Genomic DNA, 14,252 nt, shown 5'->3' on the forward strand with positions numbered 1-14,252 from the left:
GGATCCGGAAAGGGGCGCGTGAGAGAGAGGCTGAAGCGGAGGCTCTGAGACGATGTTTATTGGCTCCTTAGAAATCAGAGTCAGTAACAACTGTACAGAGGCCCCCGTCTTCCGTGCGCCCGCCCTTCCCCACTCCCGCCCAGTGGCCCCGGCAAAAGCAGCTTCATGTGGGCACAGGTAGAGACTCCTCTGGGATTCACAGTAACCAGTAACAAAAACTGAAATAAATTAAGTGATGTCGGGGAGGGGAGTAATAGGGAGTTATGTTCCACAAATCAGTGCATGAAGAAGGGTACCAAGGCCTGGAGCTAGGCTCTCGCAGCTCCTCCCCTCAGACGGAGTGCTGGGCGTCTGGACCTGGAGTGTGCCGCTTCCCACCTACATCTGAGAGCCTGCCTACATGCTCCTGAGCGGCCGCCGAGCCCCAGCACCTGCGCATGCCACAGTCACGGGAATGAGGTGGAGGCAGTCGCCACTCGGAGTCCATGGGCCTGAGGCCCGACTGTGCTTGTAGTAGTGGTGTCTCACCCCTCATTCCACCCGTACCAGCAGAGCATAGAGGAGTGTGGCCCCCTTCTCCTTAGTGACCCACTCAAGTTCGGCTGGGCTGAAGTGAGGGTCAGAAGGTTCTCCAAGGGCAGCGGAAGGGGGTCCTGGGGTGTAGGAGCCAGGACGCACACACACCTGGAACGCCACCTGAGCCTGGTGCGTCCGCTGGGATTTGGGGTCCCGGAATCTGTCAGACAAGAAGAAATAGGGGAGTGAAGCCTCTCACCCCATCACCTCTCCCCTTGCAAAGTCTGTTCCAACCACACAAGCCTTGCTTTACCTAGGAAATCCTCTCACCTTTTGGGAACTTCGTTCTAGCTGTTCTTTCTACCTGAAATGCTCTTCCTCCCAAAGCCTGCTCAGCTACCCTTTACTTCCTTCTTCAAGCCTTTGCTCGAATGTCTCCCACCTTCCAGGCTGGAGTGCAGTGGCACAATCTCAGCTCACTGCAACCTCTGTCTCCTGGGCTCAAGTGATGCTCTTGCCTCAGCCTCCCAAGTAGCTGGGACTACAGGCAGGTGGCACCATGCCAGGCTAATTTTTGTATTTTTAGTAGAGATGGGGTTTCACCATATTGGCCAGGCTGGCCTTGAATTCCTGACCTCATGATCTGCCCGCTTTGGCCTCCCAAAGTGCTGGGATTACAGGTGTGAGCCACTGCACCTGGCCTCCCACCTTCTTATGATGCCCACAGCAACAGCACTGCTGTTTCCTTCACCCCACTCTTTGTTTCCGTAGTTCTTACTCAGACCTACTAAATGTTTATTATATGTAAACATTACAGAGAAAAGGCAGAAGTTCCACAAGAGCAAGTTTCCTTTTTTTGCCCACTAGATGAGCATACAAGTGGTATTTGTTCAATAAGTGAAGAAAGGGCTGAGTTGGAGACTGGGCAGCTAGCAAGACAAGATGAGAAAAGGGGACGGTAAATCACGAAGACCCCAGTGACTGCGCTGAGGCCCCTCTCCGTCTGAGGCCCTGGAGATCTCCCCGCCCCTCCCAGTACTCACTGCACTTTGGAGGCCAGGGACTCAGCCCCAGCATATTGAAGGGAGGGGGAAAGCAGCACCGGAGGGGGCTGCTCCTCCCGAGGAGGTGCACAGTTCTCGCCAGGCTCCTCAAACCCTACCCTAGGCTCTCCCTTCAAGGGACGGCAGCTCAAGATGGAGGCAGTACCTGGGAGGAGAACTGGGTTAGGACAGCCCTCTTTATTCCTCCATAGCCCCCGGGCTCAGCCCACCCTTCGAGGGCCTGCTCCCAGTACCTGCTCCCAGCTCCCCTCGGTCCAGCACTCTCCGTACAGCTGCCACATTGCTCCCATGATATGCCATGTGCCATTTCTTGGTTAGTGTCCCAGCCTCCAGGCAGGGATTCACTCTAGGAAGTAGATAAGTGGGGCAGATAGAACAAAGGCCACTGGCTCCCTCATGGAGGAGCTTCACAGGTCTCTTCCTTAAAAAGTTCCTGGCACTTCCTGGCTTTTCCCTAGACCAAAGTTCTATCACTTCTTCCATGCACCCTCTTGGGATCCCCATTTCTCCAGGGAGCAAACAGTAGGTGAAATGCATGACCCTGCCCATATGTACCTGAGGTTGAACCTGCACCAGCCAAAGGGCAGTGCGTATTCCCGGGGAGGCTCCCCTCTGCGCCTGTGGGCCTCGTCTCCTCGCAGCTTCCGGCAAGACTCACAGTAACACAGGCTTCGCTTTGGCGGAGGCATGAAATAATCTTCTGCGGGACAGTGAGTAGCAGGCTTGGTGCTGTGGCTCCCACCCTTGATCTCCAGCACACTGTCACCCTCCAGCTGCTCTCCAAGGCTCTGGGCCTGGCCCTGGGAATGAAGTCAGTTCTGGGGGACTGGAACTCACCAGGAAGCAGGAGGAGTTCTTGGAAGCGAGAGCAAAGGGCATGGTACTCGCAGCTCTTTAGAGGGCTAGCAGCAGGTGGTGGACCCCAGCACACACTCTCCTTGATACCTGAGGGAGCAGAGGGGCACAGGTCACAGGAGCTGGGCTAGAAGGGTGGGGGTGGGGGAGTGGGGTCACAGGAGCCGGGTCCCTTTGGGCTGGCACACCGTCCACCATGTCCGCTTTCTCCATGTCCCCTTGGGTTCCAGAACTTTTTCCACTGGCAGCCCCTGGTTCTGGGTTCACAATTGTCACCTGCAGAGAAGAGGGTAGTCAGACAGAGCTTGGTCAGATCCCAGAGCCTGCAGATCCCTCCCTGGACCACAGACTGTCCCTGTCCTGGATAGCCCAGACTCTCAAGCACCCCCCCCTCCCTTCCCCCACTGCCACTAACCTGCTCACACTGGCCATAGAGGTCCACAAGCGCATGGCAGGGCTGGGGCACATCTGGCACAGCTACCCCCTGGTCCACCCCATTGACATGGAGATGCAGTCCCCCAGAGCTGTCCAGCCGCAGTCCCAGGATGGTGCCTTCAGGGCATGTGTCCAGATTTGGCCCAAACTTCTCACAGATCTGGGAGGAGAGACCAGCTGTCTTCCAGAGGTCAGACTCCACCATAGCAGCTGTCCCTCCCTTTACTCTGTTTCCTGCTGCCACTGCCTTGACTTTGCCTCCATGCTTGCCCACTGCTGAGGCTCTCCTCCCACTGCAGTTACCTAGAGCCCCTCCCCTTCCCCAAAATTGGCACATTCTCAATGGCAGGGACACTGCAGGAAGCAGCAGGCCTAAGACTGACTAGGCAGTGGCACTCAGCCTTGCCTGCCCACTACTGTCCCCCTTTTAGACCTGTGGTCCTACCTCCAGGGCCAGGGGTCCCTCTTCTCCCTTCTGGCCAGCCCTTCCCTACTGAGGTGTGGTCCCATCCCTTCTCTCTGGCTCCTACTCACCTTGAGACCGTTGTGGAAGACCCCACGGCCCCGAAGCAGCCAGGCTGCCCGTTTGAGGGCACAGGCAGAAGCAGGGAAGTTGAGCCTCTCAGGTGCACAGGTGATGACTCCCAGGACAAGGGAAGATGTCCACTGTCGATTTAGGAAATCTATCCGCACCTGGGGAAGAAGGAACTACTCCACAATCACAGCCTCCTGGGAAGAACCAGGCTCCTCACCCCAGCCAAGGAGGGAATATTGCACCTCCCAGAGTGTGGCCTGGGATGCTGCCTTTTCTTATGCTTGGAAGGACCAGAAAGGCAAATGTAGTTGTTTTTTTCCCCCGTTAAAAAAAAAAAAAGAACCATCGGCTGGGTGTGGTGGCTCTGTAATGCCAGCACTTTGGGAGGCTGAGGCAGGTGGATCAACTGAGGTCAAGAGTTCAAGACCAACCTGACCAACTTGTAAAACCATGTCTCTACTAAAAATACAAAATTAGCCAGGCATGATGGAACATGCCTGTAATCCCAGTTACTGGGGAGGCTGAGGCATGAGAATTGCTTGAACCTGGGAGGTGGAGGTTGCAGTGAGCCCCAGGATCGCCATTGCACTCCAGCCTGGGCAAGAGTGAAACTCTGTCTCAAAAAAAAAAAAAAATCATCTGCTCTGCACCTTCCCTGTTTGAACCTTTATCTTACTGTTGCCTCTGTAAGGATTCTTATCCCTAGGACTCCTTCACCTAACTAGATTTTTTTTTTTTTTGCAACCTCTGCCTCCCGGGGTCAAGCAATTCTTCTGCCTCAACCTCCCGAGTAGCTGGGACTACAGGCGCGCACCACCATGCCCTACTCATTTTTGTGCTTTAGTAGAGACAGAGTTTCACTATGTTGGCCAAGATGGTCTCAATCTCTTGACCTCATGATCCTCCTGCCTCGGCCTCCCAAAGTGCTGGGATTACAGGCGTGAGCCACCATGCCCAGCCAATTTTTGTATTTTTTTTTTTTGTAGACAGGGTTTCGCTATGTTGCCCAGGCTGGTCGTGAACTCATGAGCTCAAGCGATCCGCCTGCCTCAGCCTCCCAAAGTGCTGGGATTACAGAGATGAGCCACCGCACCCAGATTCACTTGGCTACCTTTTGACATATTTTTCTGTTTGTAGTCAAAAGGCCCCCTCTTCTGGAAAGGCATCTCTGCCCCCACATATAGGATCCAGCATTTCCCTTGGACTACTCCAGCCTGTCTCTACTGCTTCACTTACCAGTCACCAGGTAGGGACTTCATGGTAACTGATTGACAACCCCCATTACAGGCTATGAATAAAAGCCCAGGAAGCTCATCCAAGTGGCTTGCATTCTTTTTCTCCACCCAAAAAAGCCTTTCTTCAGAAAGGTTGGTCTTGGGTCACCGTGGAGCAAGAAGAACTGGGATAAGAAGGCAGAGCCCACCTGGACAAGCAGCTGGGGCACCAGAGGCTGGTTGATGACAACGATGCCCTGATTGTAGCTGGCCACCCGTGTGGCCGTACGGTTCCCATTAGACAAGAGGATATTCTTCCCATGGTTCTCCAGGAACTCGAGGGTGGCGGGCATGACACCCACTTCATTCTGGCCCTGGTGTGGAGGAACGAACTGAGCTGCATGGGTTGCCAATGCCAGGACAGACCCACTCGCTGGCATCTGCACAGAGCCTGAATGTGAGCTTCCACCCAATGATTAGAAAATCCAGAAAAGGCCTAGCATCCAACAGCCCAGAAATTGCCCATCCATATGCATAGCAGACCATCCTGCAGCCTCTTACTCCCAGGCCACGCTCCTCGCCCTCGTCATCCTCCTCGCCCTCACTGCCGGTGTCTGAACTGGGGGAAGGAGGCTGGGTGCCTTCTGACTCCTCTAGCCTCGTGGAACTGACAATCGACACACTGCGGACTGGCCCGTAGAGATCCAACACAGCCCACACGTTCTGCAAGACACACGAGACCCCAGAACTCAGAGATCAGCAGAAGACCTCAACCACACTCCCAGAACCCAAGGAAGCTCTCTGGTCTACCTTGGCAATGCCGGTGGCTGCAGGCCCCATATCCTCTCCATCCACGAGGATGTGCATCGTGTCATCTGCCCCCCGACGAACACCCACATGGCTCCCCACCTAGGACCAAGCCAGGACAAGGATAGACGATGCTCAGCCCACCTCTCCCTGCCACCTCCACTCCCAACCCCTCCCCTGTCCCTGGAGCCAGCTGCTTCACCCCCAGCCTCTCTAGGTTCCGGCCATAGTTCATCCTCTGGAGCTGCCCATCACGTCTCACTTCACAGCTAGATACCATCCAAGTGGTCTTCGTGCGGAGCTCTGGTAGGGACGGAGGCAACCCTGGGCCACCGCCTGCTCCAGGTCCCATCTCCCCCGGTGCTAGTGTGGTCAGCCCCAGCCGCAGAGAACCTGCCCACTTCTCATCCAGCTCTTCCACTTTCACCTACGAGACACAGAAAATATGAGCTGGCCAGTTGTGATAGGCCTGGCAGTCCCTCTGTCACATTGCTACAGCCTACCTCAAAGACTTCCTCAGCCCTGAGTTCCTTGGTGCTGAAGACAAGGCCATGAGCATAGCCAGCAGCACGTACTGCCCTCGTGCCATCCTCCTCTAGAGTGACGTTCTTGCCACAAGTACTGTGGAACCGGTGAGCCACGCCAGCCACTGTGAAAACATGGCACCAGAGGAAGGGGTAGGATTGCGGTGGCAAGTTTCAGATAGAACACAGAGCAAAGTTTTCAGATGAAACAAGATGTGGACACCAAGTCCCCATCTGCATCTGCCATTACTCCTCAGGGCCTCCTGACACCTCTTTATTCTTTTTTTTTTTTTTTTTTTGAGACGGAGTCTTGCTCTGTCACCAGGCTGGAGTGCAGTGGCACAATCTTGGCTCACTGCAATCTCTGCCTCCTGGGTTCAAGCAATTCTTCTGCCTCAGCCTCCTGAGCAGCTGGGACCACAGGTACATGCCACCATGCCCACCTATTTTTTTGTAGTTTTAGTAGAGATGCAGTTTCACCATGTTGGCCAGGATGGTCTCGATCTCTTGACCTCGTGATCCACCCGCCTCGGCCTCCCAAAGTGCTGGGATTGCAGGTGTGAGCCACCATGCCCGGCCTTTATTCTATTTTTTTTTTTTTTGAGGCGGAATTTCGCTCGTTACCCAGGCTGGAGTGCAATGGCGCGATCTCGGCTCACCGCAACCTCCAACTCCTGGGTTCAGGCAATTCTCCTGCCTCAGCCTCCCGAGTAGCTGGGATTACAGGCGTGCGCCACTATGTCCAGCTAATTTTTTGTATTTTTAGTAGAGACGGGTTTCACCATGTTGAAACAGGATGGTCTCGATCTCTTGACCTTGTGATCCACTTGCCTCGGCCTCCCAAAGTGCTGGGATTATAGGCGTGAGCCACCGTGCCTGGCCTTATTCTATTTTTTTTGAGGCAGGGTCTTGCTCTGTCACTCAGAGTGCAGTGGCACAATCATGGCTCACTGCAACCTTGACTTCCTGGACTCCAGTGATCCACCCACTTCAGCCTCCCAAGTAACTGGGACCACAGGTACACACCACCACACCTGCCTAATTTTTATACTTTAGTAGAGATGTGGTTTCATCATGTTTCCCAGCCTGGTCTTAAACTCTTGTGCTGGAGCAATCCACCCACCTTGACCTCCCAAAGTGCCGGGATTATAGGCGTGAGCTACTGTGCCTGGCCCTGACACCTCTTTTCATCATAGCAAGACTCATTTCCAAACCTGGCATGCTCAGCTTATGGTGTCCTGTCCAGGCTCTACGTGCCAGGTATAACCTCCCCATCATTGGCTGCTTGCCACCGTGAGCTGTCCCCTCCCTGGAGCTGTCGGCTACCCCAGCCAGCTGTCTTTGAACAGCCTCTCTAACCTGGAAGCCCTACTCCTCAGGCGCACAGCAGGCAAGCAGAGCCCATCCAGCCCCCACCCTGCCACACACCTGGGGAGTGTAGTGGGAAGGATTTCTCGGTGGCAGTGTTGCTGGTCGCCAGGCTGTTGTCCATGGGGCCGGTGGCATTGGTTATGGAAACTTGGACACATTGGCCATAGAGATCGACTACCGCGTACACCTCTGGGGAGGAGAAGGAAGGTCAGAAGCCTGACAGCCAGGGTGGTTTGGGCTGAGGGCAGCAGGCTGAAAGCCACAGTCACCTTTACCCGGAGGCAGGCCCGAGCATGCAGCGCCTTGGTCCTGGCCATTGATAAAGTAGTGCAGGTCACCCTTGGCAGTTCGCATCATGCCAATGCGCGCACCTGTGCCCAGCGCATCCAGGTCACACCCGTAATTGTTTCGCATTGTATTCCCATCTTGCATGATGGCTGTGCCACTGGGGAGATGGCAGAAGGGTGAGTCAGCCTGCCAGCTTCATCTTCACGTGGGCCCCTGCCCACTCCCTGCCTGTCAGAACCTTCCAGTGCCTGGGGCTGGGGTCTTGATCTGGGCGTAAGGCCCAATCCTATCTCCTTTGTCCCTGGGATCCTCTCAGGGAAAAGCAAGAACTACCTAAGAGAAAGGAGGATTGAGTCTCTGTGGGGCTGAGTAGAGATTCCCAGAATCCAAGGGAGGGGACAGGCAGATCCCCTAGGTCTGCCACTGCCCACAGCCACCATAGGCCTAAACCTTGCTTCCCTGATCCCAGCCAGTTCCACCCAGCCCCAAGCTGGCCCCAAAAGCAGGAAGCCCGACCTCAGCATCCATGTGTCATAGTCAATGTCTGTCATAGTGTTGGGGAATTCCAGGTCTTCAGGGCGAATGGCAGTCACTCCTGGGAAGAGGCAGGGGTAGGTCAAGGCTGCTCCCCCAAGGCACAGGCATCCAGCAGCCCCCCAACACACACACAGATGCCCCTCACCAGCCTCAATGGAGCCTGACCAGCGGTCCACCATCTTCTGAATGACAATTTCAAACAGCTCTCCATCCCGCAGGGCCCTGCCAGGGAGATTGGTGATCAGAGAGGCTCTGCTTGGGTGGCTGAGGCTAGGCAATAGGAAGGTGGGGACATGAACGTCAAGAGACTGACCGATTGGAGATGACGATGGCGTCATTAAACTCGCTGCGGCAGTTGTGGCGGAGGGCAGTGCGGCCCCCATTAGTGATGACTGCATTACTGCCGTGCAGCTGGTGGAAGCGCAGGTCAGAGCCCCCAGCCCCTGAGGACGGGGAGCTTGGAGACACCTGGTTGTTCCCTTCAGGGAGTGGCTCAGGAACTGGAGGCACCTCTGTAAAAGTGGACATCACTCTTAAGTCTCTAGGTGTCTCTAAGACCTCCCAAGGCCACCCTAAGCCCCAGCCCAGCCCGGCCCTCACCCACGTCGTCCACAATGGTGGCCTGGGCCGCCTGGCCATAGAGATCGACGACAGCATAGACGCCCGGAGGCACGTTCCAGGCAGCAGGGCCCTGAGTCATCCCATTGACAAAGAAGTGGAGAGTCCCATCTTCCCGCCGCACCACGCCCACCGTGTCCCCTGCCTTGGAAGAAGGGGGTGCTGGAGTGAGGAGTCAGGCAGAGTTCCTGCCGGGGCTGGTCCTGCGTCAGCCCCACGGTGCCTGTGAAGCCTGCTGCGGCTGCCCGGCAGCGCACCTACTTTCCCACCTTGAGGCGGTCCAGGTTGTGCCCGTATTCATCCAGGATGGTCGTCCCATTGTGCATCACCCCATTCCCAGTCATCATCCAGGTCCCTGGGAGGACAAGGAGCAGTAGGGGACATGAGAGGACACGCAGGGCTCCTCTCCTTTCCATAGTAGCACCTATAGGACTCCCAAGCCGACAGCCCACCTTGCATTTTCTTGGACAACTGGCTTTCCTCCCTGAACAGGACAAGAAAACTCTGCAGCTCCCTGCCCACAGGGCACTCTGTAGCCATTGAATGAGTGGTCACAAGAGTGACAAGTAAAAAAGGGGCTGGAGAACTAGTGCCAGGGCTCTGGGAATAGCTTCCCCCCAAAACCCTATCCTGGCCCTGTCCTTCCTGGGAGCTCACCAGAGCGCAAGTTGGTCATGGTAGAGGGCAACTGGAGGTAGGCAGGGTTGTGGGTGGTGACGCCAATTTCAATGGAGCCAGCCCATTTGTCCACCATCTTGTCGATGCGCACCTGGAACACCTCTCCATCCCGCAGGGCTCGGCTGCTCAGCACCACGCCATGATTGAAGTCATCGGTGGCACTAAGGGCACAGTGAGTGGAGAGTCAGATCCCCAGTACATGCTCTCAGTGTGCCAAGGCTTCAACCGGCAATGCCTGCCAACACTTACTGCCCCAAGCCAAAGAGCTAAACCTCAACCTCCAGGAAGCTCCCCCGCCAGGCTCCCTCTGCCTTCCACTTCCTTGTCCCACCCCTCTCCCATTCAAACCCCTTCTTCAGGCTTCTGCCCACTCCATGGGCCATACTGGGGCCTCAGGGCAGTGCGTCCCTCGTGGGTGATGGCTGCCTTCTGGCCACAGTTGGGGTGGAAGAGCAGGCGCTCGGGTTCCGCCTGGGCAGGAGCAGCTCGGCGGAGAGCACCCTCAGGGGACAGTGCCCGTAGGATGGCGTTGTTCCGGCGGAGACGGTCACTGTGGTTGTTATTGTGGACGATGGTCACCTTCACTGCCATCCCATACAAGTCCACCACACCATATACCACTGGGGGTGTCAAGGGGGTCGCCACTCCTGTGGCAGGAAAGTACAGGGGTGCGGGAGTGGGCAGGGAGAATGAGAGGAGAAAGTCACACACAGGGAGACCAGGCACCAAAGAGAAGCAGGATGATGAGGTAAGGACCCCAATCCCAGCCCCACTGAATGCCCTAGCCCAGAGGCCCTCTCTGAGCAGCCCTTACCCTGATCGATGCCATTGATGAAGAAGTGCAGGGCCGAGTTGGACTTCCTTGTGAGACCAATGTGGTCACCCTCCTACTCAAAGAAGAAAAATAGTTCAGAGGATTCCCAGGGCCTGCCCAGTATCCCACTCCGCATGGGAACAACTCCAGAAAGTATTCACCAGAGTTCAGATCACCCTCAAGGACAGGTCCTGGGCCCTTGTTTTCCAGATATGACAGTTTCTACATTTCCTCAGTGCTCAACATGAGTCAGGCACTGAGTTAAACCACCTCACAGACATCAGCTTCGACAAGTCTCAGCCTATGGAATCAGCCTACTTGGAGGCTCATTTTAGAGACTGCAGTGAATGGAGGAATAACCAAAGAGGGTAAGCTTCTTGCCTTAGTTTGCCACTACAAATGGGCAAACAGGAAGAGGAATTCAACCATCTGACTCCAAAACCTGAGTGCTAAATTCTTGGGCAACTCAGCCTACCTAGAACCTTTAGGTAGACATAGGGACTTGCTCCAGGTCACAGAGAAGAGACCCTGCTTGGTGCCCAGGCAGGGACAGAGTATCTATGGCTCCTCTGGAGAGTGACCCAAGGCTCTGTGCCCACCCTCACCTGCAACTCATCCAGACTGAATTCGCAGTACTCCCGGCGGGTACCCTTGCCATTGGTCAGAATTCCACAGCCACTCATCATGATGGTGCCTAGGTGACGATGGACACTCAGGTTGGGGTATGGGCTTCCTTCCTCTCAGCAACACCAGGCCTGCACCCCCACCCCTGCCCAGGGCTAGTACCTGACTGGAGGTTGGTCATGGTGGCTGGATACTCCAAACTGTTGGGGTTGTGGGTGGTGACACCAATCTCAATGGAGCCTGACCACTTATCAACAAGCTTGTCGATACGGATCTGGCATTGAGGGAAAGAAGGGAAAAGCAGGGAATATAAATGCATAAAGGGACCTTCAGCCCTTGGTTCTTCCCCAGGGCCCACCCTCCTAGCATCAAGGGCCAAGCCCCATCTTTAGCTCCCAGGGACAAGGCGACAACCAGACCACAGGACTTTGCACACCTCAAACATCTCATTGTCCCGAAGTGGGCGGTTGGTCATGACAACCCCATTGTTGAATTCATCCAGGGGCCGCCTGCGCTCAGCTGTTTTATTATTGTTGCTGAGTTTGATGAGGGTCCCACACTTTTCATGAAATAGCAGGGCATCGTTGGAAGTGAGAATGGGAGAGGTGGCAGCACCGCTAGACCCCAGGCCTTCCCCTGCCGGTGGGGAGCTCAGGTTCACATTCAGGAGCCCTCCACTGTAGGCAGACAGGATGGTGTTGCTCACCACCTCGGACAGCTCCATGCTGGCGAAGTCTATAGCAGCAGGATGGAAGAAGAAAGCTGGGATGAGGCTCTATGCCCCCAGGCTTGGTGCCTCTCTCTGTACCCCTTCTTCTGAGGGCCTTCCCTTGTCCACTTCACTTCCCACTCCCCTTCCCTGGGCCTCCCCAAAGCCCTCACCATTATGCGACTCAAGGCTGTTAGGAAACGTCTCCGGCCGGGCCTGCGCTGGGGACACCATGAAGGCTGGGGACCAGGTAGGATGGGAGGGGAATAAGGGTTCAGTCCCTAATTCAGGGCCCACAGCCAGGAGACCCCCCATCTTCTAGCTCCCGCTCTCCCATTCAACAGACTTGGGGATCAGAATGGCCCTGCCCACACCCAGCCTGTCTTGTCACTGTTATTTCCCCCATTCCATCCCCACCCCGCCACCACTGCCCTAGCTCTTTTCTTACCTTCATCAGCAGAGGTCCCCTGTTCAGCCAAGGCAGAGTCTTCAAGGGGGGCCAAGGGCTCGAGGGGAGGTGTGGGGATGGGAGTAGGGGGGCTGAAGCCTGGCTCAGAGGGTAGCACAGTGATCTGGGTGCACTTGCCATAAAGGTCCACGACAGCCCAGACACGAGGGGGCAGGCCTGTGGCAGCCACTCCACAATCCCGCCCATTCACCCAGAGCCGCAGCTCCCCAGCAGCTGTGCGCTCCACGCCCACACGGTCCCCTTCGCCAAGCTGGTCCAGGTCCTGACCATACTCCTCCAACACAGAGCGTCCATCTCTCAGCACAGAGCAGCCTGACACTACCCATGAGCCCCCCTTCAGCCCTGTGGCACTGCTTGGAAAGTCCAGCACACTGGGATCCAGCGCTGTCACCCCAATCTCAATGGAGCCACTCCAGGAGTTGACCTGGGATAGGGGTAGTGGACAGAGGCTTAAAATGGGCCACCCCTTATTCCACAGACTACCATATCTTCCCACCTCTCAGATAGCTAACTGGCTTTCTCTTGGAACACTAATCCAGAGATGCAAATAGTAATTTTCTGGACTCTGGCTTGGTAATTATTTGGGCTTTCTTTCCTTTAGCAACTCTGCTTTCTACTCAGTGTTTACCGCACCACTCCTTTCCAAGCCAAACAAGCGTTCCTTAGTTCTAGCCTCCTGTCTCCTCTGACTTCCCTGGTCTCTATGGCTCTCCAACCATCCAAATTCACCAACTTCCTATACCCACACCTCTTGCTCTTGTGTATCATTCCCTTCCCTTGGCCTAATTCTCTCCAAGGATCAGGCTCTACCCAGATTCAGCCTTCTCCCAAGTTCTTTTTCTGTGAGTGTAGCCTCTTCAGTGAATCACACACACCTCCCTCACCCTGGATAGTTCTCCTCACCTCTTTCTGGCACAGCCTGTGAGTTTGTCCTTCAATGGTTTGTTATTGCTGGGTTTTTTTTGTTGTTGTTGTTTTTGTTTTTTTGGTTTTTTTTGAGACAGAGTCTCACTCATTCTGTTGCCCAGGCTGGAGTGCAGTGGCACGATCTCGGCTCACTGCAACCTCCGCCTCCCAAGTTCAAACCATTCTCCCGCCTCAGACTCCAGAGTAGCTGGGATTACAGGGGCACGCCACCACGCATGGCTAATTTTTGTATTTTTAGTAGAGACGGGGTTGTTTCATCACATTTACTAGGCTGGTCTTGAATCCCTGACCTCAAGTGATCTGACCACCTCAGACTCCCAAAGGGCTGGGATTAGGTTTGTTCGTTCCTTGGTATCTCTCTTCTCTTGCCATCGCATCTCTGACATCTCTCCATCCTCCACGCCCAAGAAATTGTACCAGGAGGTCTAGTCCCAGCCAGTCTAGCGACTTAGCCCTTGTGTCCCTTCTTTGCTTCTGGATCTTGAGAAAACTCAAGCTCTTAATGTCTTCTCCTTCAAACTGAATGTTTCTGATTCATGCTGTCTTCCTGCCCGTCCCCTGGTGCTCTATCACCTTTCGGTTCCCTCGGTGCCCGGCGATGTGAGCTACCCAGGCTGTCCTACCCCGTCTCCCTCTAGTCCCCTCCCACCGCCCTCCACATCTCGGTTCCGCGAACCCAGCGCTGCACCTTGCGGTCGATGCGGACGGTGAAGACGCGTCCATCGCGCAAGGGTTCTCGGCTCAACACCAGCCCGTGGTTAAACTCCTGGCCCGGCTGCTGCCGCCGCGCTGTACGCCCACAGGCCGACAGGCTCACCAAGCGCCCAGTACGCGGATGTAGCTCCCCGCCGCTACTGAGAACCCCGCTGGACCCCGGTCCTGAGCTGCTTCCGCTGGGGCCCCCACCCCCGCCCGGCACCGGTCCGGGGCCTCCCCCAGAGCCCCCACTCCCACCCGACCCCGCCGCCATCTCCGCTGACACCGGGGCAGCGCGACAGCCGCGCTTGGCGGCACCGTGGCAACCGCGGCGGGCAGACACCCTGAGGAATACGACCGGGGGCTGAGGCCAGGTATGCTTTACGGCACTGCTGGGCAATGAAGCAGCCCGAGCTAGGAGCTGGGGACGACCACGGTGAGAACCGAAGGACAACGAGGTCGGGAGGCTCACTTTACGGCATAGCGGGGTGACGGAGTGGCTCCGAGAGGGACGAAGACTTGGGAAGGGAGCTTTTGCGACAGTGGAAGACACGCCCACCGCAAGCATCTT

The 14,252-nt window shown here is 55.9% G+C and overlaps 1 protein-coding gene across 13 annotated transcripts; it reads right to left on the reverse strand.

Moving 5' to 3' along the window:
• Positions 1-43: 43 nt before the first annotated feature.
• NEURL4 (neuralized E3 ubiquitin protein ligase 4) lies at positions 44-14,036 on the reverse strand. Of its 13 annotated transcripts, none has more exons than XR_013535553.1 (29): positions 13,674-14,036; positions 12,038-12,482; positions 11,763-11,828; positions 11,317-11,615; positions 11,043-11,154; positions 10,862-10,950; positions 10,257-10,329; positions 9,828-10,089; positions 9,422-9,603; positions 9,034-9,119; positions 8,747-8,909; positions 8,460-8,658; positions 8,292-8,368; positions 8,126-8,204; positions 7,597-7,766; positions 7,379-7,510; positions 5,930-6,075; positions 5,629-5,853; positions 5,430-5,528; positions 5,181-5,342; positions 4,829-4,993; positions 3,405-3,563; positions 2,851-3,047; positions 2,624-2,711; positions 2,418-2,525; positions 2,136-2,280; positions 1,814-1,926; positions 1,560-1,725; positions 44-736 (listed from the first exon to the last, which is right to left on the reverse strand). XR_013535553.1 is itself a non-coding variant. In XM_078372880.1 (29 exons), the coding sequence occupies exons 1-29, from the start codon at positions 13,953-13,955 to the stop codon at positions 532-534; spliced, it is 4,602 nt and encodes a 1,533-aa protein (XP_078229006.1). In that variant the 5' UTR covers positions 13,956-14,036; the 3' UTR covers positions 44-531. The 13 variants fall into 13 exon arrangements, 10 of the variants coding, with proteins under 10 accessions (XP_078229006.1, XP_002748018.3, XP_035155700.2 ...); XR_004743169.3 differs by having other exon boundaries at positions 7,591-7,766; XM_078372880.1 differs by having other exon boundaries at positions 2,851-3,030; positions 5,704-5,853.
• Positions 14,037-14,252: the final 216 nt, after the last annotated feature.

The sequence above is a fragment of the Callithrix jacchus genome, chromosome 5, assembly GCF_049354715.1.
Source record: "Callithrix jacchus isolate 240 chromosome 5, calJac240_pri, whole genome shotgun sequence".
In the NCBI taxonomy this organism is placed as follows: Eukaryota; Metazoa; Chordata; class Mammalia; order Primates; family Cebidae; genus Callithrix; species Callithrix jacchus.